The following is a 27,329-nucleotide window of genomic DNA, read 5'->3' on the forward strand; positions in this document are numbered from 1 at the left end:
AAAGATTGGGGTTAAGCAAGGCTGTATATTGTCCCATACCCTCCTTAACGTATACTTTGCCGATCTGGTTGATGTTCCAACCATATTGGCAGCTTGTCCGGTTAAGGTTGGTGCTCTGAAAATGAGATGGCTGGGATATGCAGATGACCTGCTACTCCTAGACTATACCCAGAGAGGACTCCACATTTTATTAGATGCTCTGAACAAATATGCCACCGTAAATGGTGAGAAAACAAAAATCATGGCATTCACATTGGTGAATAGCTCTGTTTCAAAGTTTGGTTGGAGGCTTGATTCTATACCAATCAAACAAGTCTCTTGCTATAAATAACTGGGTGTTATGATTGATTATTAATTAAAATGCATCTTGCTATTTGCATGAGGTACACCAGAGTGTTGAGTCATTTTATAGGCAAACAGGAAGACTATTCTATTAAGACATTGCTGCTATCTAGATCTAGAATTGTGTCCAGCATGTTATACAGTGCAGGAGTATTGGGACACAACTACAAGAATCAATTGGTAAAATTAGAGGGTAAAAATCCTACGTCTCCTGTCAAGAATGCCTAATTGCTACCATTACAGTATATACGCCTAGAGTTCAACCTGATGAGTATTCCCTCTGAGCTAAGCTATTAATCGGCCAGGTGCTATGAGAAGCTATTGAATTTGGACAGTGCCACAATAATGGTAAATGTCTTTCAGGCCTTGCAGGGGATGCATGAATGTGATCAATTTGGTAGCCTAGGGAAACTGTTGGGCATGCACACGAAATGGGCGCCTTGCCATGGACTTTGATCATTTGGGTTGATAAACCAACCTCTGGAGAGAGCTGTGAAGCATAAACTAAAGGAGTATATCTGTGACACTGACATTGTAAAATTGGCATCAAATACCAGTTGCGGACCTTTTTTCACTACAGTCTAGAGCAAAGTCAGTTTCCAAAATATACTGAGGCTTTTCCTAACAGCCATATCATAAGGAAGTATTTAACGATTAAGTTTAATAAGGTTGTTGTAATGTACTTGATGCATTACTATGAGCTGGCATGGAATGCTGTGTGAGCTCTTGGAATTTTTAGCTATGAGCCTAGCTACTGAGTTCGAACCATGTCAGTTGAGCCTGGGTGATGGGACTTAGTGGTCTCTATTATCTCTATGTTGCTTTCTCTATGCTTAAGAGCTTATGTAACTTAGTAATAAAGAACTACTAAATAACCTAAGAAGCCTACAGAAGCTACTTTGTAACAAAGGTATCTGCCTTGGAGATTGGAGGTGCAAATTCTAAGACAAGAACGTCTCTGCAGGCTATGTGTGGAGGCCGTTATCAAAACTACAAAATATGTAATGTTTACCTGTGCCAGCATGGACATTATTAGATCTACATTCATAAAGTCATATAATAACAGGATGAAATGTTTATGCAATATTTTTATGGAAGGAAATGGTGTCCATTTTATGTATCACATGGTAAAATGTATGAATGGCTATTTTATGCGACTTATCGCAGGGGATTTTATATTGATAAAATGATGTATATCCCATTATGAACTTTCTATGGATGTTATTTATTGATTGAATTATATGATTGATGTGGTGTGTATATACAAAGCCGATTTTGGCTATAAGTATATTATAATAAAAATAATATTACTGTGAGGTAAGTAATTTGTGCAACAGTGGTACAGAGACGCAGGAGGTGGTAACATCAAGAGGTGAAGATGTTACAGAGTGTGGGAGGAGGTGATAACATCAGGAAGTGAAAGTGGTACAGCGGAGGCATTGGTGGTAACCAGTGGGAAAAGTGTCAGAGAAGAGGTGATAAAAAGAGAAGGGGAAGATGTTGTAGAGGAAATAACACAGGAGGCAGTGGACGCTAGACTGAGGAAAAGGTGGCAAACAGTTGTCCTGTAGTTAAATAGAAAAAGAAGGTTTGAGTGGGTAACAAGGACGAGGTGATGAATGAGACTCTGTCATGTCGGATAAAAGTGGCAAGTGAGGGCCAAGCACAAATGGCCCGAGTTAGGGCAGGCCTCAAATGATACACCTCTAAAAATCTCCCTGCGGGCCACTCTTGCTGACCCATCTGGAAATGTTATGGTATGGTAATGTTTATTTATAAAGCGCCTATACACAGAAAGTGTTTAAAATCGCTCAAGTAGGGTGCGAATGCAGGGAACAACAACAGTCGCTCAGAGCCCTTGAAATTCTGAGACGATAACAGTCTGCACAGACAGAGTAAGTGAATATGATACATTTAACAGTTGAGATACAGTAAATAGGCCTGATGGCGATTCTGTGGTTTTTTTCAAGTGCACATTAAGGGGTGAAGACAAGGGAGAACAGACGGACGATCTTCAGGCAAAGATGCATTCAGATCGTGCAAGTGGAAGACGGTGAAGGGTGGGGGCGGGGTCCAAGTGCACCCAGTCAGTAGAAACTGAGGTAAGTGCAGAGAGAGAAGCTCTCTTGGATGTATTTACAAGTGCAATGAGGGGGGTGCAGGGCCCTGAGGCAAGTGCAGAGAAGACTGGTGGCAGTGCCAAGGACCAGTGAGACTCTGAGGTACACCAGGAGGCCAGTCAGCAAAGCTGTATGGAAGAGGAGGTAGAGATGGAAAGAGCAGAGAGCTAGGTTGGCAGGGTAGGGGGACAGAGGAGGAGGAGGAGAAGAGGAAGGTCTTGAGGAGTTTCCGGAACTTAAGAAGATCAGGCTCAAGACAGAGGCCAGCAGGGAGGCTATTCCAGAGGGAGGCACCTGCTGAGGGTAAGGATCTCCCTCCAAATCTCTGCTTGGATAACCGGCTCACTCGCAGAAGTTTGGAGGTAGATGAGTGGAGGACTCAAGAGGGACAGTATTTAGGTAGGCAACGTTGCAGGTAAGTAGGTACCAGGCCCCAGAAAACTTTGTGGACAATGCAGAGGGTTTTGAATTTGATCCTTGCAGCCACCGGGAGCCAGTGAAGGGATTTCAGTGCCAGAGAGGTACAGTCCCTGGGCTTGAGGCCAAGGATAACTCTTGCGGTTCTGTTCTGGATGAGTTTCAGAGGGCGTAGGGCAGAAGCAGGGAGGTTAAGGAAGAGGCTGTTGCAGTGGTCCAGCTGAGAGAGAACCAGGGCTCTGTAGACAGTGAGACACTGGGGGAAAGTGAGAAAAGGTACAGTGCCTCTGAGGAGGTGTAGTTGATAGTTCAATTTTTTTTGAGATGTCAGAAATGTGAGAGGAGAAGGAGAGAGTGGAGTCGAAGACGAAGTTGAAGATCTTCTAGTAAGGCTACACTCTAAAGTTAGCGTTGGGATACGGGACCCTGGAACGCCCCGCAACTAGTACATAACATGGAGAAGGTTCAACAAACCCTAGAGCCTGCAATGCCAAGGGAACTGAAAAGGTGTAAAGAACCCCGATTTGAACTGTAGAGACTGGGAAGGGCATTTAAAAGGCTCAGAAGGCTCAAAAGCCCAAGGAGGACATTGCAGGGGCCTCCCAGAGACAGAGCCCCAGGTAAGCATAAGATTGAAAAAAACATGCTGACATTTTGTTTTTTGGGAATATCCTGTTTCTACTTTAAGTTGGTGTCGAAAATCTCCCCTGTCTCACCTGTGATCGGAATCTCCCTTGTTCGGCCGCAGGACTCTTCCTGTGGGTGGTTCGGGTCTTGAATAGGCTCGCCCGAGCCTCGTCAGGTTGCAGAGCGCATTCAGAGTTCCGGGAAGTTCGTGGTTCCGGGGTGTCCAGGATTAGCGATAAACAAGCAAAGTAGGGGGGGGAGTCCAGGAACAGGAAAAAGGCAAGAAAGGAAGTATGAGGATCAAGGAAGCATATGTAGAGAGCAAACACACGTCGGGTCACTATCGAAGATAGCGTTGAGACGTGCGGACCCGCAAGGCGTGACCAATTTATAGTACGTGCTACGACGTGAAAGCTAGTGCGTAGCACGGAGCTTGGTACGGCCATATTGGGAGGAACAAGGAGTACAAGCCCTTCGTGACAATGACCATGAGGTCCAGAAGGGGCAATTTCGCCAGGTCATGACAGCATGCCCCCTCCAAAGACTGGTTCCTCCAGGCTTGCCTGGGTGAATAAGATGGAATCTTCTGAGCAAACGAGGGGTCTTTAAATTAGAAACTGGTTGCCATGTTCTCTCGCTAGGGGGGTAGCCCTTCCACTCGACCAGATATTGTAATCGACCCCGTCTATACCTGGAATCACATATCCTGGACACCTCATTTTCCAACTGATCGTCCACAACAACAGGTGTGGGTTTGAAGGGTTTTCGAGTAGAATTAACATAGGGTTTCAACAGGGAAGTATGGAAGACTGGATGTATCTTCTTCCAGGAATCCGGGAGCTTAAGTCGGAAGGAGACAGGATTGATGATCTCCTTTATAGAAAATGGACCATAATAGCGAGGAGCCAATTTGTTTGGTTGTAGATGTCGAGGTAACAGTTTCGAGGCTAGCCAGACTTGATCGCCAACTGAATAGAAAGGTGATGGTCTTCTCTTAGAGTCCGCATATCTTTTGGTTCGAGTCTGGGCCTGTTCTAACTGATCCTTGGCCACTCTTTGTAAGTCGATCAGCGTCTGAATCCAAGAGTCAAGGATAGGTACCGGAGTAGATTCTGGAAGAACTGATGGTAAAACAGACGGATGATAACCTTGACTGCAATAGAAAGGGCTGATCTTGAGAGCTGAATGATCTGAGTTATTGTAGGAGAATTCGGCTAAAGGTATAAGGAGAGACCAATCGTCTTGAACCTTGGTGGCAAAACAACGAAGATATTGTTCCAGGGTTTGATTTACTCGTTCCGTTGCCCCATTGGTTTGTGGATGATAGCCTGAAGAAAGGGCACGTTGGATTCCTAGAACACGACAGAGATGTTTCCAGAATTATGAAATATATTGAGGTCCCCGATCCGAAATAATCTTGAAAGGGAGGCCATGAAGACGAAAAATATGTTCCAGGAAAATTCCAGCAAGTTCTGAGGAAGATGGTAGTTTATACAATGGTGTAAAATGAGCTAGATGAGTGAACAAGTCAATGGTTACCATGATGGTTGTATATCCTCGGGAAGGTGGTAATTCAACAATGAAGTCGGTGGCAATAACTTCCCAGGGTCTGGTTGGCAACGTAGGTTGTAGAAGCAGACCCGCCGGCCTCTGATTATCGTATTTGTTCTGACTACAAATTGCACAGGTCTTGATGTATTGAACTACACTGGACTTCATCCCTGGCCACCAGAACTGTCTTTGTATAATACGGAAGGTGTTGGTTACCCCTCGATGGCCGGAGTGAAGAGTATCATGGCATAGATTCATTACCTTCTGTTGAAGTTCTTTTGTCGGAATGACCACTGAATTGTTCTTGAATAAATATCCTTCCTTGATTGTCAAACGCCAGGGATTTTTCTTGGATATGTCCTTCCAGAGTTCAGATGATTGAGTCTGTACTCTGATTTCTTCCAGGAGATTGATCGCTTGAGCTACAAAGATTGTATGTGGAACCATTTTAGGATAGATCTTATCCTCCAAGGGAACGTAGTCGGGACATCGAGAAAGGGCATCAGCAATCATGTTTTGCGGTCCAGGAACATGTGAGATTTGAAATTGATATTGTGCAAAGAAGTAGGCCCATCGAGCTTGTCTACTGTTCCTGCACTCCATGGATTGTAGGACCTGAAGATTTCGATGATCAGTACGGACTTGAACTGGATATTTAGCACCCAGGAGTTGATGTCTCCATTCAGTGAAGGCATGACGAATGGCCAATAATTCCTTCTCCAGAACTGAGTAGTGAGTCTCACTGGTAGTCAGGGTCCGTGAAAGGTAAGCAATGGGATGTTCCAACTTATCATCGGATTCTTGTTTTAAAACTGCTCCTATGGCGTAATTGGAGGCATCTGTTTCCACTACAAAAGGACGATTTATGTCAGATTGGACCAGGATGGGGGCCTGAGTGAATTCTGTTTTCAAGCGTTGGAATGCCTTGTCTTGTGGTATAGACCAGTTGAATGGAACGTCTTTCTTCAGGGGATTAACAATGGGTTGAACAATCTCGGAAAAGGTGGGAATGAATTTCCGGTAGAAATTGACGAGCCCCAGGAAGGACTGTATTTGCTTTACAGATGTTGGGGCGGGCCAAGCCAGTATGGCCTTCACCTTTGAAGGGTCCATACTAATTCCTTCTGAACTAAGGACAAACCCCAGATAGTGAACTGATGTAGCATGAAACAAACATTTTTCTGGTTTGGCTAAGAGTTGATTTTCACAGAGACGTTGAAGTACTGCCTTTACATGTTCTTCATGTTTCAAGGAATCCTTTGAGAAAATCAATATGTCATCCAGGTAGACGATAAAATTGAGAAATAACATGTCAGAGAACACCCTATCCATAAAACGCTGGAAGACTGCAGGAGCATTAGTCAGACCAAAGGGCATGACTAGGTATTCAAAGTGACCAAAGGGTGTTCTAAAGGCTGTTTTCCATTTGTCTCCTTCCCGGATACGGATCAAATGGTAAGCACCTCGGAGATCCAGTTTCGTGAATATCACTGCACCTCTCACAGCTTCAAGGATATCCGAGATCAGGGGTAGTGGGTATCTGTCCTTCAGGGTGTGTTGATTAAGGCCCCGATAGTCCACGCAAGGTCTGAGCTCTTTGGTATCCTTTTTAGGAACGAAGAACAATGAAGCACCAGCTGGTGATTTTGATGGTCTTATGGTGCCATTCTCAAGATTAGTGTCTAGGTATTCCCAGAGGGCTCTTTTTTCTGGTTCTGAAAGGATAAACATCATGCCGAAGGGAATCACTGCTGAGGCTTCAGTATCTATGGCACAGTCTTCGGGTCTATGTGGAGGTAAGGCTTGAACGATGGCAGTAGAGAATACATCAGCATACCCTTGATAGATCTCTGGAACTTGTACAATATTGGAAACCATGAGTGGTGTCTCTGGACACCTTGGTGGACTTTTAGGGGCTGTGAATGATGTATCCAGGTTTAAACAATGGTTCATATAGAACTCCGAGCCCAGGAAGAAGGATCCGGCCGTCCAGTTGATATATGGAGTGTGCCTTTGTAACCAGGGCATGCCCAAAACCAAGGGGTAATGGGCTGATTTTATAATGTCAAACACAATTCTTTCTTGATGATGATTTATGGAAAGATGGATCTCCCTTGTTTGTAGACTTATGGGTCCTGAGGAAAGAGGTCTTCCGTCAATCGCTTCCACTGGCTGTGAAAAACTTTTTGCTTCATACGGAATGTTATGACTTCTGACCCAATCTTGATCAATGAAGACTCCCATTGCTCTGCAATCCACCAAGGCCAGTATGGGGTAGACCTTGTCCTTGGATGGCGATAAAAAGGCTTGTAATATCACCAATTTGTTTTGTCCAGGAGAGTTCAAAGATGGATTTGATGTGGAGCAAACATCGCTCTCCCGAAACCTTGCTCCATTTAGGATCGGGAGCTGGCGTTTCCCGAGCGTCGGGGAGGAGCCAGAGGACACACTTTAACTAGATGTTTATCCGAGGCACAATACATGCATAAGCCTGTGTGTATTCTTCTTAACCTTTCCTGCGGGGAAATTGGTCCACGAAAGGCTCCAAGTTGCATGGGTTCAGAATCAGTGCTCGAACTCTTGGCAGATTCTGTCCTTGTAGTATTCTCTAGGGAGTATCTTTGAATTGATAATTTATTCTTTTTCTTTTCGGCCTTTCTTTCTTGGATTCTAAAGTCTATTTGCATAGACAAGTCCAGGAGGGCCTGGAATGAACTGGGACGTGCCACCCTGGCTAGCTTGTCTTTAATCTCTTCATTTAGACCTCTGCGAAACAAAGTAAAACTGGCTTCCAGTGGCCAGTCCGCCTCTTTGGCTAGCTGTTTGAATCTGGTAACATAGGTCAACATGTCTTGGGATCCTTGTTGAAAGTCAAGTAGCTTTTCTTGAGCACTGTGAAACCAGCTCTGGACGTTCGAACATGGTCTTGAGTTCCGCGATGAACCCTTCATAATCATCCAGGGGAGCATCCCCTGAATTGAGTAATGGAGTGGCCCATGTAAGGGCATTACCGGAAAGATGCGATATTATGAAGCCAACCTTAGCCCTAGGAGTTGTGAAATAGTAGGGCTTGAAGGTAAAATGTACCAAACAAGAATCCAGGAATCCACGTAAAGTCTTTGTTGAACCGTCGTATTTATCAACCACTCCTCCCAATAATACGCTGTCCTTGTTCGCGGAGTCGTGTGACAAGACGAGCTGTTTTAGCGCCGCATTCTCAGCTTTTATATTCTGCATCTCTGTGGAAAGTTCTTGCATTCCGCGCATCAGGTCCTGAATAGCATTCTCCATGGTAGAATCCGTATTGATCGTTTGGCGTCTCAAACTGTCGAAAATCTCCCCCGTCTCACCTGTGATCGGGATCTCCCTTGTTCGGCCGCAGGACTTTTCCTGTGGGTGGTTCGGGTCTTGAATAGGCTCGCCCAAGCCTCGTCAGGTTGCAGAGCGCGTTCAGAGTTCCGGGAAGTTTGTGGTTCCAGGGTGTCCAGGATTAGCGATAAACAAGCAAAGTAAGGGGGGGGGAGTCCAGGAACAGGAAAAAGGCAAGAAAGGAAGTATGAGGATCAAGGAAGCAAATGTAGAGAGCAAACACACGTCGGGTCACTATCGAAGATAGCGTTGAGACGCGCGGACCCGCAAAGGGCATGACCAATTCATAGTACGTGCTAAAACGTGAAAGCTAGTGCGTAGCACGGAGCTTGGTACGGCCATATTGGGAGGAACAAGGAGTACAAGCCCTTCGTGACAATGACCATGAGGTCCAGAAGGGGCAATTTCGCCGGGTCATGACAGTTGGCACCTTTTAATAATGATTTCCCTAAATAAAACTTTGAACTTGAAACTGTGATTTTGGCGTACGTTTTGGTACCAGGCAACCTGCGCCAGTCTCCAACTGCCGAATGAGAAACAGAAACTAGAGCACAAGGTTCTTGAGCATTGTATTGGCAAATGTCCAATGCATCCAGCTTAAATATCTCTACCTAAACCTGAGTAGAAGTAGCCAAAGTAAAGGGTACCTTATGTCATCTTTTGTTGGATATCAGCATTTGTTCCTCGCTCTGAAAATCCATGTTAACACCAGAGCCTCTGGCCTGTGGCATTGCTTACTTAAACCTGTGCAAGGGTGTAACTGCAAGGAGGAAGACTTGTTTCTGTATGGGGTTATTTTTCCTCTTTTTAATATATTTGGGCTCCACAGGCATGAAGGGCAGCTTCAGGACTTCTGCGATGTGATCAGGATTATGTGGCAAGATGTTGATGTTCATAGTCTGGCAAAAACATATGCATCTAGGTCCTAGCCCAGAGACCAACAAAACGCAACACTGGCGTCAATCTGTTACCAATATTTGAACCGTGAAGCCCAAGGTTTTCAGAATGCAATAAAAATAAAGTTGTTGAAACCAGAAACATACTTCCCTTGTTCCCAAACTGGCGCCTTTTGTGTGGGGGTAAAAAAAAGCCATGAGTGGAACCATAATCACAAGGACAGTTAGACTGGAGTTGCTCTGCCTCCCACTGACCTTTTCAGAGGTTTTTGTATCAGGTCATCTTATTTGGCTGTTTCAAAGGATAAGAATTCTGTTTGTGAGTTTGTGTTAACTGCAAGCAATATTACTAGTTGTAGTATTATTTGCCAAGCCAAAAGGGGTTTTCATTAATATTATGGTGCCTAACGTTAGTGGAAATATTTAAGATTGTATTGTGTATTGTTTTTAATGTTTGCCTGCAATACACAATAAACCAAAATGAGCTGAATTCTGTGGACGGAGGGGACCGATTAAAATTAGTTATTTCACAAAGTTATTGTGTTCTTTAAGAAATCATTGAATGTGTTGTGTAACCTGTGTATTGTTGGCAGGACTCGAACAAAAACCCCATGACAGTAAAGAAGTTTCTTCCAAAGCGAAAAACGGAGAGAAAATCATCTGACGAGGAATTTGGGTTTAGAAAAAGTAAGTTGGCCTCTAGTTTAGGATATTTTGTTAAAATATTTCTTTTGCTCATTCAGTAAGTGTTAATATAGTTTTATACCTCTACGTCTAAGGTCCAGATGATGTCTAGCACCTACCCCAATACCGTGAGACCACCTTCCATGCCTGTTAAATTTAAACCCACCCTCTCCATTGCTGTGGCTCCCCCTCTTAAAGAAGGTTTAATAAATGCCAGATCCTTAACTGCTCATGCCACTGACATCTCTGACTTGCTGTTGGCTGACAATCTGGACTTTCTTACCATCACAGAGTCTTGGCTACACGATGCTGCAGGACCCCTACTATCACTAGCAATCCTAGATGGTTACACCATAATAAGACAGGATAGACTCAATATGAGAGGAAGCGGCATTGCCATCATTGCCAAGTCCATTCTAGCAATGAGAACGGCTCCTTCCTTAGCCTTTGAATCTTGTGAAGCGCTCACTATTAAACTTCCGCTAGCTAACTCACAGTCTTTGACCATCTACCTCATCTATAGACCTCCTGGACCTATAGGGACATTTGAGGAAGATATCCACAACCTACTCTCTAATAACCTAAAAACCTCCCCATAAATATTGGTCCTAGGTGACTTTAACTTGGGATACAATGACCCACTAGACAAATACACCACTACTACGGCCAACATTCTTGCTGACCTAGGCTTAAATCAAAAAATTCTCGAGCCCACTAATGCGAAAGGGAGAATCCTTGACTGGCTAGCAGATTACAACTGTACCGCCAACATTAAATCCATCATCCCACAACTATGGACTGACCACTTCCTTATTTCATTCAAACTTTCCACACTTAGACCAACAGTCTATGCCCACCATGGCCCCGCTGTGCCCAACGAGGAATAAAAAGAGTGTCACCAAAGAAATAGTTATCCCTGCCATACTACCCTCTCTTAACCAACTAGCAGATCACCTAGATCCTCATTCATTTGTCGATGAGTATAACAAAATTATGTTAACCACCCTCGATAACGTTGCCCCCCTCAAACTCAGACCAAGCAAACCCACCTTAACAAATTGGTTCACCCCTGAACTGAAGGACTTACGACAACTCAAGAGGGGCTGCGAAACCACCTGGAGGCTATTCCCCTCAGAAGACCACAAAAACAACAGAAATTTCCTCCTACTATAAAAAGGAAATCCTTCGGGCCAAGCGAAACTCCTACAATGATCGCATAGCCAATGCCAACTCAAATATGAGGGAACTGTTCACCTTCCTCAAGGAATTAGTCACCCATCCCCATCCCAGATAGTTTCTCCAAAGACAAAATATGGTGCTCAGATATTCAACAAGCATTCTCAAATAAAGTAACCATGCTTCAAAATAAAATAACCAAGAAAAAAGCCTCATTGACTCAACTAGCTCAGTCTTAACAACCTAGCCACCAACCCCCTGACCAAGAAACAGGACAAAGTGGCACGATTCACATTCTCAAAAACCTCAATCATCGAGGTAGAGAAAGCCATCCTCTCCCTCAAGCCATCTAATTGCCAGGGCGACCTCTGTCCTGCCCAGCTCATAAAAGATGCAGCTAGAGATCTGTCCCCATTTGTATCTAAACTAATCAAGGCCTCCTTTGTGTCGGGCATTGTGCCCTCCAACTTAAAGCAATCTTGGGTACTACCTCTGCTTAAAAACAAACCTTAGACCCACTTATACCAACCAACTACCGCCCAATAACAACAGTTCCGTTCTTGCTTAACATCTTGAACAAGATCGCCTACAATCAAATTCAGAAATTCTTGGAACAACATAAATTACTAGGAGCACGTCAATCAGGATTCCGTCCACAACACGGTACTGGGACCGCCATCATCGATCTGAAGGCACAAATAAATGATCTAAGAGATAAAGGCAAAACGGCTCTTCTCTTGTTGCTGGACCTCTCAGCTGCATTCGACCTTGTCAACCACAAGGTCTTCTGCAGCCATCTAGATTCAGCTGCACACTTCTCCAAAGAAGCTATAACCTGGATCGATTCCTTCCTCAGTGACCTGGACCTTCTTGGTATCACCTACACTAATTATGCAGATGATACCCAAATTCTCCTACCAGTTTCCGGTGATTACAATAAGGATTTGGCCTTGGTAAATGGGATGTATCTCATCATCCAGGCATGGAGGCAACTCATGGTCTATGCGTGAATGATGATAAAACAGAGTTTATCATCCTGGGGACTCACACTAATCTTAAAAAACTAGGCCAAGAATATTCCTCTTTTGAGATCGACGGTAATATTATCAAGGTGTCCAAGGAGGTGAAGACACTTGGCGTTTACCTAGACCCCACCCTCTCCTTTGATAAACAGGTGAAATCCTTGGCCTCTGCTACAGCCTACACGTGCAAGCTTATCAGAGCAGGCAAACACTTTCTCTCTGATAACAACTGCATTATCTTAGCTAGGACCTTGATTTTGTCTAGGCTCGATTACTGCAATGCCTTATACATTGGAGCCAACAAAGCTATCATCCATAGAATCCAAATTTACAAAATATTGCCTTAAGAGCAGCTCTCGGCATATCCAAAAGAAAGCACATATCGAATATTAGACGGCAAAACAACTGGCTGTTGACACAGAATAAAATTTACCTAAAAGTTGCCTCACTTGTTCACAAAGCCTTGAACAATGCCGCACCTAGTTATCTCTCAGATAAATTCATCAAAACATATTCTTCCCGACCAGCAAGAACTACTAATGCCAACACCTTGATCACACCCAGATTTAGGTTAGAAAAGGTCGGGGGCGGCTGCTTCCAGGTCCGAGCAACCCAACTTTGGAATTCTCTAGCCCACCATCTACGTGAGGAACAGCTCTTTCCAAAATTTAGGTCCAATTATATCAATCTGCTAAAGGTGGCCGAGAACTAGAGGTACACTAATAGGTAGACTAGCCTATCCTCTTCTCATGCATATATATATTCACCTCCTGCTCTACCTCACACATCCCCACTTACGCTAGTAGTGCGACTCCCAGCCTGCGCCATTACAGAGTGGGTCCTGCTTGCTATTTGCTACCATGTATATTGGCGGTGTGTGTAACCCGCTCCTAACCACTGTTTGCTCATTCTTATATTACTGTGTATATATTCTGTAAATATGTAATCTTTATTGTGTATGTATTCTGTATATATGTAACCTTAAGCCTTGCATAACCTGTACTGCTGCGCCCGGCTACCTGCAGGTTTGGTGCGCATTATGAGTGAATAAACAAACTAACAAACAAACGTCCCATCTCCTTTCCTCCATACTTTTGAGATATTCTGTCCAGTGGGACAGGACCAGAGCACTTTTGTAAAAAAAAAGCATCAAATTGAAAAATGTGTCTTCCTTATCTTTTCATGCGGGGTACCGCACATTGCCGTAAACCCACCCTCCTGAGCTCAACCCCCCCGTGCATCGTCCTTCAGTCCTTTTCTCTGCGCGGTCGGGCTGGACGAACTTGCATCACCAGGAAGAAATGTTTTCTTCTTTCCCCTTGACCTTATCTCCTGCTCCAGTTCTGAGGTTGCGTAGTCCCCCGTCTATGCCGGATCATTTGGGATTTGTCTCTTGTTCCTCTTGCGAACGTCGCTTTGCTAGGGCAGATCCCCATTCTTTCTGTTTGGAGTGTCGGGGACCGGATCACTGTGGGGACTCGTGTTTCTACTGTGACTCCCTTTCGGTCCAGGCACTTCAGCGTAATTTTCGTCGGTGGGAGGTGGTCTTCCAGCAATTTCCACCCCCACATGTTCAACTCTTCAATGACGAAAAGAAGAGGCGCCCGGTAAGTTCCTTACTTTTAGGGCACCCCGGCCAGGAGGGCGCCTTCCCGGGGTTCTCCAGGTCCGGCAGGGGCTTCATGAGCTCTGATACCAGGGTTTCTCCTGAGGTGCCTCGCAGGCCTAATAGGCGTACCAGGGTTTTCTCTGAGGGTTCCCGTGAGGGGCCTGCCGACACCGTATTATGATCCGAGGTTCACCAATCGGGTGCTAATAGCCAATCCCATTTGTGCTGATGCTTTGGGTAACGGAGTTTGCTCTGAGGTCTCCTTGTCTGGAGCTTCCCATACAGACACAGGGTGCGCCCTGAGACCTCCGTTGAGGCTTTCTGTACAAACCACGGTTTGAGGCCCCTCTCGGGGGAGCTATACATACCGTACTCCGTTCTGAGGCTCCTCTCATTGAGTCTGTGTGTACCGACAGAACTGAGAGACCCCGTTAAGGTCTTGTTTGTGACGTGGAGCCTGTGCAGACTGTTATCACCTCAACATTCCCGCGCTCGCAGTGATACCGGTTCTGTTGAGGGGGCACAGGGAGAGGTCGCTGACCGTATCTCCTCTGTTACCGGCTTTGCCGAGGTTCCTCCCTTGGAGGCTAATTCAAGGGGCCCCTTCAGGATGTCCAGTAAACATCCGAGGCCCCCACAATACCGGCTCTGCTGAGGATCCTTGTGTCAAGGCTAAAGTTTCGATCAAGTCCCCTGACCATCCTGTGGAGGGAGATATCTGCCTCATCCACAAATGTGACGCAGTTCTCTTCAGGTGTGGACAAAATGGCGGGCCTTCCCTCGTGGTCTACGGTGGCCATTTTGGATTCTTCCCTTACACCCACACTATCGACGACGGGTGCTGGCAACCTTGTTTTTGTTGAACAACCACTTCCACGGGTCAGTGCAAATCCGTTACGCCCTTCTTATGACTGGCATGCTGGGATGCCACTACCGCATACGGTCTCGCTTCCTGGCAGCCTTCCTCATTACGTTTCTTGGGGGTATGCCCCTTATGAGCGGCTTCTGCCCTCTCAAGTGTCTAAATCTTCATCAGAGGATGCACTTTTTGGGAGGTTTCAGTGACTTATGCACTCTGACTCCATGAGGGAGTACTTTAAGGGCCCTTTTTGTAGCTCTGTCACCAGGTTTTCCCCTGAGGTGCCCAAAGGGCCTAACAGGCATACCGGAGATTCCTCCGAGGGTCCTGACGGACCTGCCAGTACCGGACATTGTTTGAGGTTCACCATCACAGTGCTAAAGTTAAGCCCAGTTCGGCTTGGTGCTGGGATACCAGGGTTCACCCTGAGGTCTCAGTTTCTGGAGCTTTCACCGCTATAACCAGGTTGAAACCTGAGGTTCCTCTTGTGGAGGCTAAAGTCTGTACCGAGTCCCGACTTGAGGCCCCTTTTAAGGGAGCTTTATGTACCAGGTTGAAACCTGAGGTTCCTCTTGTCGAGGCTAAAGTCTATATCAACATATCTTAGAGGCCTTCTCAGAGGGTCTTGTCGGTGAGGTATTGTCCTCAACCGTCCCACGCTCAGGGTCGTGTTGGTACCGGTTCTGTCGAGGGGGCAAAGAAGGGGGGTCACGGACCACATTCCCTCTGGTACTGGCTTGTCCGAGGTTCCTCCGTTGGAGGCAAATTTTGAGACTGATATGAAGATGTCGACTTAACATCCGAGACCACCCAGTACTGGCTCTGCTGAGGATCCTTGTAAGGCTAAAGTGTATCTTAAGTCCCCTGACTCTCCTAAGGAGGCAATTGCCTCATCTACGCATGTGATACAGTTCTCTTCAGGTGGCAACAAAATGGCGGCCCAACTTGCGTGGCCTGCGATGGCCATTTTGGATACCTCCCTTACACCTACGTTCACAACGTCTGGTGCTGGGACCATTCCTTTCGGCAATAGTAACCCGTTCCGCCCTTCTTTTGACCAGCGTGCTTGGGCTCCTCTGCCTCATACTGTCTAGCTCCCTCTTGTTTTTGCTCCACTGATCTATGTGGAACTCTCCTGGCAACTATCCTCCTTGTGTTCGGGTGGTATGTCCCTTATGAGCGGTTTCTTCCTCTTTAACACCTAATCCCTCGGCTGCGGATGAGTTTTTTTGGGAAGTTTCAGATGGTCATGCACTCTGACCCTATGAGGACATTTTTCAAGCGTCTTTTTACTCCTGTTCCACCCCGGCCGCTTCGATTCTGTTTTTCTGTTAAAACCTGAGGTGGTGGGCATGGGGGACCAGTCTTCTGTTCCCGCCTCTTTGGGATGAGCCTTAAGCGGATGAGGACGGCGATGAGCAGCCCCGCTCGGTGAGAGCATTACATGACCGGGGGGGGGTTTGTGTGGCTCTATTACCAGGGATTCCCCTGAGGTGCCTCAAGGGCCTAATAGGTGCACCAGAGTGTTCTCTGAGGGTCCCTCGGAGGACCTGCCAAAATCGGACGTGGCTCCGAGGTTCACCATTTGGGTGCTAAGGTTCAGCTCAGTTCATCTGTGGCTCTGGATACCAGCGTTCACCTGAAGTCTCCATTTCTGGAGCTTTCCACACTGATACCGGGGTACACCCTGAGGTCTCTGTTTCTGGTGCTTGTCACACCGAGCCACGGCTTGAGGCCACTCTTGAGGGAGCTGTGTGTCCCGGGTTAAAACCCAAGGTTCCTCTAAATACAGTACCAACGGAGTCGAGGGATCCTCTAAAGGTCCTGTCGGTAGGGTACATTCCTCAACCGTCCCACGCTCGGGGTTGTGGTGGTACCGATTCTGTCGAGGGGGCAAAGAAGGTGATCAGCAACAGGCTTTCCAGAACTGTCTCTGCCGAGGTTCCTCCATTGGAGGCTAATTCTGGGTCAGTTCCTAGGTTGTCCACTAACCATCCTATATCTGCCAGCACCGGCTCAGCCGAGGATCCTTGTTTCAAGGCTAGGTGTTTCCTAAGTCCCCTGACTCCCCTGAGGGGACAGTTGCCTCATGATTTCCTATGACGCAGTTCTCTTGAGGTGTTGACTAAATGGTGGCCTAACCTCCTTGGTCCACGGCAGCCATTTTGGATACCTCCCTTACAACAACTTTCATGACGACTGGTGCTGGGAGCGTTCCTTTTGGGGCTGAGCAGCTATGTGGACAACAAAGACCCATTTGTCGGTCCTGGCGACAGCTTCAGCTAAGGGCCCTTGTACACAGAGTTCAGGCTTCCAGACTCTGTCCTTCTATGGGATCAGGGGTTTCAGGGTCGCCGTGCGTGCCAATCAGAAACTCCTGTTAGTAGCTCCGCCTTAAGCGGCAAATCACCAAATTATATTTTTGTTGGTCACACTACACTTCGGTGGGAGGACGAAACGCCTCTCATCTGGAGACGTGGCAAACCATCAACGAAGACTGATGGGTTTGTCCATCGTTTAGACAGGTTCATGCGTGCCTTTTCCTCCTACCCCACCCTTCAAACCTCTCTTCCAACAGATCGGGAGGCCCTCTCTCAGAGCAGAGGTACAGAAACTTCTATAACTCAGAGCAGTGGAACCTGTTCCCCTCATGGAGCAAGTGAGGGGCTAGTACTGCCATCCTTTCACAGTGCTCAACCAGGCTGGCCTGCGCACTATCTTCGGTCTTTCCGAGAGAGATTCAAGTTGATCACACCCTGTCAAATAAAGTCCTGTCTTTGGATGGGCGATTGGCTCAGTGTGGTGGTCCTCCAGGATGCGTAAATGCACATTCTGACTTCGAGCTGACATATGTAATATCTGCGGTTCTCCGTGGGAGCAGACCACTTCAGATTTGGGTACTCCTTTTGGTCTCGGCTCAACGAGACGCACAGGAAACTCCTCTGCGGACCCCCGCAGCGGTCTCCCAATACCAGATCTTATTCCAAGGTTCCCCATTTGGGGCTAAGGCTAACCCCAGTTCTGCTGTGGCTTTGGATACAAAGGTTCGCCCTGAGACTTCTCCATCTGGAGCTAACTGTACCGAGTCTTAGCTCGAGGCCCCTCTTGAGGTGGCTTTAAGACCAGGGTTAAACCTGAGGTTCCCCTGCTTGGGGCTAAATCGGTCACCAACATCGAAAGTCCTGGCTGTAAGGTATATCCCTAAGCCTTTCCGCGCGTGTGGCCGTGGTGATACCAGGTCTGTTGAGGGGGCTAAAGAAGGCGGTCACACACCACAGACCTTCCAGTACCAGCTCTGCCGAGGATCCTCCACTAGAGGCTAATTCTGGGGAAGCCCCTGACGTGTCGAGTAAACACCCTGGATCTGCCAGTACCGGCTCCGCCGAGGTTCCTTGTTTCAAGGCTAGGTTGGCAGGGCCCCTGACTCCCTTGGGAAGACTATTGCTCCACTTGCTCCTGTGACGCAGTTCGCCCCTGGTGTGTGATAATGGCGGCCCAACCGCTGCGGGCCACGGCGGCCATTTTGAATACCTCTCTTAAAGCGAGGTTTTACATCAACAAGCAGGGCGACATAGACTCTCCTCTCCTTGTGGATCTTTCCATACAAATTTGGGCTGTGCCATCCAGTATATTGTTTGGCTCCAGGCTCCACACATCGCGGGTCACCTCAATGTGACCGCAGATTAATTCAGTCACCAGTCGGCATCGGTTACGATTGTGAGATGAACAGCAATATCATCTCCAACTTTTTCCACCAATGGGGCACGCCAGAGGTGCAGCTTGTGAGTCAACATGAAAGCTTATGCTTTCCCCTCATTGTCTCCTATCTATTGGTCTCTCTGTAAGCACATCGAACCATTGCCAAAGCAGCTACGTGGGCTTTCCCATCAGCTTTTGGTAAGCATTACTGCTTAGACCTGAGCTCCAGAGCCGATGCTCAATTCGGCCAGACTGTTCATAAAAAACCTTTTTCAGTAAGGAGGTTCCATCCACCCGTATTTCCTGTGAGGAGTGCTTGGTAACCTCCCAAAAGTATGGAGGAAAGGGGACAGGACGTAGGAGTATAACAAAGTTACTCACCGTAGTGACCATCTTACTTCTAATCCATAGTCCCCTTTCCTCCATACGCCTGCCTGCTGTCCCCTCTAATAAGTATCCTCTATTATTGCTTAAAAGATCTCAGACCTGGCGATAGAAAAGGACTGAAGGGCGATACGCGGGGCGGACCTCAGGAGGGCGGGGTTATGGCCATGTGCGGTACCCCGCGTAACAAGAGAAGGAGGACACATTTTTCAATTTGATGCTTTTTTACCTAAAAAGTGCTCAGGTCCGGTCCCACTGGACAGAATGTCCCAAAAGTATGGAGTAAAGGGGACTATGGACTAGGAGTATGATAGTCACTACGGTGAGTAACTTTGTTATAATCCTTCTTAAAAGCAGTATGTGTGCATGATAGACAAACCTTTGGGAAAAAAGTAATCTTTCTGGAGCATCAATCAAAAGGGATGGCTTATGCACTAGTAGGAACAGTTCTGGTAGTGGTCACTGTTTCCCATATATATATATATATATATATATGTTCTAGATTCTGGAATGCTGATTCTTGAGCATTAGCTAGTGATACAATGTATAGATGCTGTGAGAAACCTGAAGGTGTCTTCCTAGCTAGTCCCCGGGGATCTGTCATCCAGGTGGCCACGACACGGCCATCGCTATTGGATCCAGTTCCTGGGGTGGACCAGTGAGGGAGGATCACCTGGATGGGGGGGGGGGGTCCTCGGGGAGTGGGAAACCGACGGGTGAGATGCGGTATCCCCTGTCTCTCAACACCTTTTTCCCATCCTATCACGTAGGACAGTCAAAACCATTGCCCCCACCCCCTTTCCCTACACGAACACTTGCGCACAACACACCACAGAACGGACTAACACCAGAGACGTTTACCTGACATGCCCCAATACAAGAGTCAGACAATTAATCAGAATCACACACACACCTAACGGCCCCTTCCCTGAAGGGATAAAAGGTGGAGCCAGAGAGCACAGTACGAGCATGGCAGACAACACGACGAGACGGCTAAGCAGGCGTGGCATGTCAAGAGAAGGAGAAAGGCAGCAGGAATTGAGAGGGTGGCGAGAGGAGAGAAGTGACCTTACCCTTTTCGTCCCAGACCTGCAGAAACTTCAGGCAAGAGAGCCTAAAACCGCGAACAATAGCATAAGTGTCTTGCAGCAGATGTCAACGGCACACGGGGCAAGCTTATGCCGATAAGCAGGAGCGAGGGAAGCTCCCGTGCCCTTGGTACCGGCCTTGACTCCAGGAAAGCCGAAAAGCCAGGCGGTTCATCACTAGCCAGTGAGTCGCAAGGAGAATCGATAAGTACTGGGCTGTGTTGAGTGAGAGAACCGCAAAGTGGCAAGTTTGAACCAAGCTCAAGGAACTGTGAATGAACTGTAAAAGTGTTAAGCGGGAAGCCAGCTGCAGAGGGAAACCGGCACCACGTGGGTGCTAACTCAAGAGACTCTGGTCGATCCCCATCTGAGAGAAACTACCGATACCAGCAGGCCATAGGAGGGCCAGCGGAGTAGGTCAAAGTGGTCATACTGAGGGTCACGCAAAATTCCAGAATCCTGTATGGTGAAAGTAAATGGAAATTGAATCCTGTGAACATTGAGAGTAAAGGTGAATGGGAAATCGGTGAGAGTGAACCCAGAAGAGGGGTGCTAACAAGAAAGGGGCATAGTCTAAACATCCAGAGAAACAGGGTGTTGACAAAGAGAACATGGCCAAGGGGTGTCCACTGGAACATTTTAAAGAGACTTTATAGATTGAGAGGGGTCTGCGCCCAGAAGAGTGGTGACCCAGGGGTGAGCCATTATCACCCTGATCAAGTGAAGCCGAGAAAGAAAGGTTCACAGCGAGCTGTTTTGAAAAGACTTTAAGAAGTGAAGTTAAACCTGCTGGTTGTTTGGAATCTGAGCCGAACAGAGGGAGAAACCAAGAGACACTGTAAGACAGGAGAAGTACACTGTCCCGCTTGCCATATAGGGTCCGAGCCCGGCAGACGGAGATCCAGGGGTGGAAAGCTAACACCCTGAGAATATGTGAAGCAGAACTTTTATGTTTGTTGTTAAACCTATCAGGCCATCGGGATCAGGAACCTGCACCCCAAAGGCCTGGCTATTGATGGGAACTGTTTAAAGGGTCAGCGCCTGGAAGAGGGGGACCCCAGGGGTGAAGTCATCACCCACCATGAACTGTGAAAGAGAACTTTGCGTATGTTTTGTTAGTAAGTAAATCAGGTCCTCAAAGGCAATAGACTTTCAAGTGGAATGAGACTTGGCCATCGACGGTCCTGATTGCTGTCATTGGAACTGTTAACTCGTGCTGGGAAAGCTTGAGTTTGTGCTGTGCTGCAAGCTCCCATCTTGCCTCGTGCACAAAACGTGGGGAAGGGAGACCCAGACTAACGCATCCTGACACATTATTTGAGAACACTTCCTTCTTTTCTTTAGAACTATCCCACGCCCATTTTTGAACCAGTTGTAAGGTTTGGCAATAGGTTTCTTAGAATAGGCCTTTTTTATTTGACACAACACCACCAGGACTGCCTTATGTTCATTTGATGGTTGACGATTGTTCCCATCCAGATTTAGGTTTAGATTAGGTGTTTTTCAAACCTGCATACAGAATTAATTGTTCAATAAACACCCTTGTCTTACTTGTTGTCACCATGAGTTCTTTACAATGCACGCCAATAGTAAGTGATTATTTTCTGTACATGTTCCTCATTTGAGCTGGCAAAGTTAAAGAACACAGTGCCTTGTTGGTGACCAGTCATTTTTTTCAATCTATTCTACTTCAGGATCCTTGCTGTTGTAAAGTTTGAATGCTAAGTCTAGTTCTCTCTGTTGCCATGTATTGGGGGAGTTCTTATACAGAAGCCCCAGACCTGACAGCCATTGATATCTTTTTTTTATTTCTCTTGCCTATGTATCTATCTACTTATTTTTGAAAATTCACAGAATCAGAGATTTGTCAAATATTACATATACCAATCCTATACTAACGACTTCTCACCCAGACCTTTTTAAGTGTCAGGAGCTGAAAGGAAGTTCTCAGATTACTTCCTGACAGGGCACCAGTTCCATGGCTGTTCGTCAGTCCCAAAGGTAAGCAAATTCATTAGCAATGGCTTACCATGAGGCCTGGAAACAGGAACCAGATGCAGTGGCGGGACAGGTGTCGTGTGTCATGAGAACTGCTGTGTCTTCCCCCACAAAGCAATGCACTCTGTCGAAAGCGGCACAGATGCAGGCCGCTTCCCGCAGCTCAGCTTTAGCACTTCGCCTGCCAGTAAAAGTGAGGGAGGAGAACAATGGCAGCACAATGGCAGACCAGATACAAGAGTTTATTTGAAGAAAATGCTCTCTGGATTAAGGAAAGCTGCTTTATTTTATAGGCAAATTGATAACATGCAGCCAAGACAATGGTGTGAAGCATTACCGGATCGGCAGGATTGTAGAGGCAGCAAAATACAGAAATAACCCAAGAACATTCTGTTTACAAAACAACTTTAGGAAAGCACCCTGTTTGGCCCAATAGTCTCTTCTGACAAATACTCCAGGTGGGTTCGATAAGGGCCTACAGACGGCTCTTGGCAGGTCAACGTGTCCTGAAGCACACTTGTCATCAGCGAGATAACAAGTGGGATTCTGGTAGCAGTGAAACACCTATTTCAAGCAACTTGTAAATAAAGCAAATAACGAGTCTAATGGCTCCTTTTCGTCTGTCTCTTAATACAGCTTGATCCTCATCTCTTCTCCAAGTAACGGATTGGCCGGAACATCTGGAACATCAATACATACAGCCTCACCTTATAAGATTCTACTTGGCTAACTTTGCAATGGCTTATCAAAACCTGTGTGTGCGAAGCAGCATCTTCAAGCTCCAACTCTGTATAAAGGGTAATATCATAATCAAGCCAGTGGCTTTAATGCAAAATGGAGTCTGTGCAGCAAAGTGAACACTATAGGTTGCACTCTAATCTTGGCATTAGCAAGTTCTCTTCGACCTTTAGGCAGCTTTTGAATTGGTCGACCTGTTAAACGGGAAATCATATTGTGCTTCCTTTCTAACATATATTGGCCTAAACCCAGTCGCTCTGCGAAGAAAACCGTGTCGCAAAGTTCTGATTTTAGATCGACTTTGCCACCATTTTGGGATCATCCGCCGTTTTGATTTCTGTTCAAATGTAATACTTTGTTCTAAAATGGTGGACTGTGTTTCCAACTTGCAACCAAGCCTTCCCGACCTTTGCACCTTAGTTAATGGTTAGACTGTCCGTGGGCCGAATGTTTAGACTGGGTAAAGAGACCTTGTCCCATATATGACTTGTGGTCTTAGGATTGTCTGCACCAACAAGCCTCATCCACGGACATACATCGAAAACAATGTAAAGCAAATATCGAGCGTGGACACGGGCTGAACTGCATTGTAGAGGGATATGTGCCAAGGCTTACTGCTAAATCTGGGAATACACTGTTGCCATTGTAACTTGTTTGAATGTAAACCAAATGTAATCCGTGTGCATATTGTCATATGAGCCATAAGTGAACTTGGCACAAACTCTAGACCATAGATTATTAACTTGCAGAGGGGCTGGACATTATTACTGAATTGTATAAATACCTGAATGTCCAGATGACCAGTACCTCTCACTCCTCACACTGAAGGGCTGGTACTCACTGTGATGTACTGAGGGCCAGATAGCTATCTGATTTGTTTCTTTGTAAACTGCGCAGTAGAATAAAGATCTGTGAATCGTTATAAGCCCGTGTTTGGTGCATTTCCTTTTGTGGTACTCAGCCTCGATATTTCCTCTTGCTTTTACAGATGGCGCCCGAATAGGGACCCTCAAGATTGATGCCATCTCGTTGAAGGTTGATGCGGCTATTGGACCGAGATCGGACGGTGAAAAAGGGAGCCCCTTTCTTGGATGAGAAGCGATACCTCAACAGTACTGCACAACCCGATCCCTGGACGGTGAGCCTGCGGTCCGAGACGGCATCTTGACGAAGGTCCATATATCGAGGCGGGCAGTTTTGCCGAAATCACCAACCACGTGGGTCCTTTGTGTCCTTAGATTTCCGATCGGACCTCCTTTGTCCTTTGATCAGGTGAGTCGTGACTCGATTCTTAAGTATCCTGATAATTTGTTTTGGCGTTTGCACTCGCGAGAACAATTATTGACCAAGTAACACCAGAAATCTGATATGCCTGAGAAATTGTGTGCCTGCTTCAGGGCATTATTCCGCAAGGACAGACAATCTTTGGAATTTGGCCGACCGGCGCCAATGGAGGGGTCGGTGGCGTGAACTATGTACTGTAAGCACAGCAATGGTAGTATAGTGTTTAATGATATTTGGCACAGACAAACTAGACATGCTTCTGAACTTCAGTGGCCAACCAATGGTAGTTTTGAAATTCCTCATATAGAATATTTAGAGTCTATATTATTAAAGAAAAAGGCTAGACCTGCAGCATTTGATGTATTACAGAATTGGAAAAAAGAAGCTATGCAGCAACTTAAAAGTAGAGAAAAACATGCGCGCCGTCATATGTCCAACGACGAAAAAGCGTTGTTGTACGATCAAAATAAACAGTCTGAGTCAGTTAGGAATATGGATAGGGCTTTTCAACTTGGTATTCAGAAAATGTATCCGTCTAAAGACTTTCATGTATCTGACGAGTTAATTGACACACTTCAAATGAACGAATGCCTAGTGCCACTGCACCACCTCCGTATGTACCTATTCCTGCTGTTTTACCTCTTCCTGTTGTCGTTCTTTCTCCCGTAGTAATTCCTGCTCTTCCTATCGTTCCTCATATAGCTCCTCTTCCTCCGGCTGTTGTTCCTCCTCCTATCGTTGCTCCTCCGCCTTTGCCTACTGTTACGGGTTTGGTAGATTTGCCTTCTGCACCAGTGATAGCACCTTTGTTACCGATTGTACAAGATTTGTCTACTCTTTCTCTTCCGAGTGGTTCCGTACCGCTTACAGTTGATAAGGGAGCGGAATCAAAGATTGTACCTCGTAATACTGTGTCTAAAGAGAGAAAGTGCGATTTGACTGCATGGGCTAGACAGTGCATGGAGAAGGGTGAACAAGCTGATGTTTTTGCCACACTCTCTAATCTGGGTAGTTTTCCTCAGAAAAATGTTTTTATCGAAGGGTTGGGAATTCATTTATGTGTAATGTGGAACAGATTGAATGACATAGATCTCCCACAAGGGTTGAGGTATCTGAATGTTTTAGTTTAGTCAAGAGATACTGCGGAGAAAGTATATGAGCACTTCGAGAGGGTTTTTCAGTATAGAAGGGAGTTGGAAGTTACAGAATGAAGAAATCGATGGTGATAATTTGGGTGCTATGTTTGTACAGAAAAGTTCCTTCCTTGTTGGAAGTTGATAAGTGAGGAAACGCGAATTTGTACAAAGTATGCGATTAGGTAGTTTTCAGACATGTCGATAACTCCTGTAGAAGTATATGACATGTATAGTCAGCATACCCCAGAAATGCAGAGGAAAGTGATACACGTAATGATAGAATACCTGCAGGATGAATGTATAAAAAGAAAGATTTGTTGTCCCACAGAATTATTGAATATCTACAAGAGAGCTTTTTCGTCTGACACTCCTTCAGCTGCTTTAGCGCTCGATTTAGCTCTGTTGCTGAGTAAGCGTTCAGAGTTTCCTATCTCTCAGTTGCCTATGAGAGAGGTTCTTCCGACATTCGTCCCAAAAGTTAAGGTTCCAGTTAATGTCGCAACAGGTACTGCTGCTCATGACATTCCTGCACATTATGTGTCGCAGTTTGTTCGCATCCCGTTCTCAAGACAGGAAGTGAACATAATTAAACAATCCATTCCCGATATTAGGAAGAATCCGACAGGGTTTATAAAAATCTGTCTTGCAGTCGTCAGTATTTACTCTGAGCTATATTGATTTGTTATTTCCCGTGCTCCTACCTATTGATTTATGGAAACAGATTAGGACTGTAGACGGAGTACCAGGGTTAGGGGATACAAGGGATAATATAGTTCGACTAGATAGAGAAAGGGCAGCTGGCGTTAGACCGCCACAGGTAATACTGACTTTGCCTGATAGAATAGTAACGAAACTAAAAGCCATAATACCTGAAAGGATTATTTGGGACAAACTTATTGCTTGTGTCCAAGGGAAGTCTGAGGGTGCTACCGAATTCTTTAATCGGTTCGAACAAGTGTTTTCAGATTTCAGTGGACAAGATTTGAGCACAGAGTCTGGGAAAAGACTATTCGTAGTCAAATTTGTGTGTGGATTGTTGCCTGACATCCAGTCGCAAATTATGTCTTCGGAGAGCGCTTGGCAAGCTAAGTCTCAGTCTGAAGTATTGCATATGGCTCAGTACTATGAAAACCGAGTCAATAATGAGAAAGAGAGAATTGAAAAGAGAAAGGGAGACTTGAAAACTAAAGTTCTATTGCAACAAATTGTTAGAGGCCCTAGAGGGGGTAATTCACAATTTAGGGGAAATTATGCTCCACAGGGAAATGTGCCGTTGGGTCCAATACACGCGAACCAATGTGCTTATTGCAGACAAGAGGGTCATTGGCGAGCACAATGCCCGATCCTCCAGCAGAGGTCGAATAACAAATTTGGTAACATGGGTAGACGATCCAGAGGCTGTCCTGGGGAAGGGGGTCCTGGTAGAAGCCAGTTTTCTCAAAATTCACAACCTTTTTCACAGGATAACCAGTCACTGAGTGTGGATAATAGAAACATTTTTTATCATCTTTCTGCTGCATATCTCTCTGAAGAACTTCCTTTTGATGACATCCTGTTTCGCTAGAATTGCCCGAAGCAGGGTTTGGAACCGACACCTATTCCCGTTAATCAGAAAGGTCCCTATGTTGAGATGATAGTGGGAAATAGGAAACAGCTTGTTCCATTGACCATTCTCTGGTTCCAAACATTCCACTGTCAGGGCAAACCAATGTTTCTCTAGGGTTTTCTGGTACACCAGTAGTTTGTCCGATTTCTTCGCCGGTACTGATTACATTGGGTCCATTCACGGACCACTGTCTGTTTCTTTTGACTACGAATTGTGTTGAGAATTTGTTGGGGTTGAATCTGTTGAAGGAATTAAATGCGGTAATTCATTGTTCTTTGGATAGAGTCCGTTTGACGATTTCACCACAGCAACTTTCTGTCTCTCAGTTCTTGACTAGATCTTTGCCGCTGGAATTTAGTGATGTTCCGCAGTGTTTATGGGCAATTAATGACAATGATGTTGGTGTTCTACAAATTGAGCTTGTTAAGATCATTTTAAAACATGGGGTAAAGTTGCCACGTATTCCTCAGTATAAGATTTCGGTTGATGGTGAGCAAGCTTTGAAATGCATAGTCTCCGATTTTGTACATCGTGGGGTAATTGAGGAAATTGAAGGTAGTTTGTGCAATAGTCCGATTTTGCCTGTGTACAAGAAAGGCGATAATGCACTTCCTTTTCATTTAATCATTGATTTATGTGCCATCAATAAGATTGTTGCTCCACAATTTCCTATTGTGCCTGATGTGACGACAATACTAACCATGATCCTGGCTTCTGCTACTCA

General features: G+C 45.9%; 1 protein-coding gene across 4 annotated transcripts in view; it reads left to right on the forward strand.

Annotated features, from left to right (window-relative positions):
* The window catches only part of ARHGEF6 (Rac/Cdc42 guanine nucleotide exchange factor 6), a 3,277,165-nt gene that overhangs the window by 2,625,401 nt on the left and 624,435 nt on the right, over positions 1-27,329 (forward strand). For all 4 annotated transcript variants that reach the window (XM_069612789.1, XM_069612790.1, XM_069612791.1 and 1 more), the window contains one exon: positions 9,916-10,009. In XM_069612789.1, the coding sequence (XP_069468890.1) occupies positions 9,916-10,009 (94 nt within the window). The remainder of the gene's footprint in view (positions 1-9,915; positions 10,010-27,329) is intronic.

The sequence above is a fragment of the Ambystoma mexicanum genome, chromosome 5p (assembly GCF_040938575.1).
Source record: "Ambystoma mexicanum isolate Mex_15411 chromosome 5p, UKY_AmexF1_1, whole genome shotgun sequence".
Lineage (NCBI taxonomy): Eukaryota > Metazoa > Chordata > Amphibia > Caudata > Ambystomatidae > Ambystoma > Ambystoma mexicanum.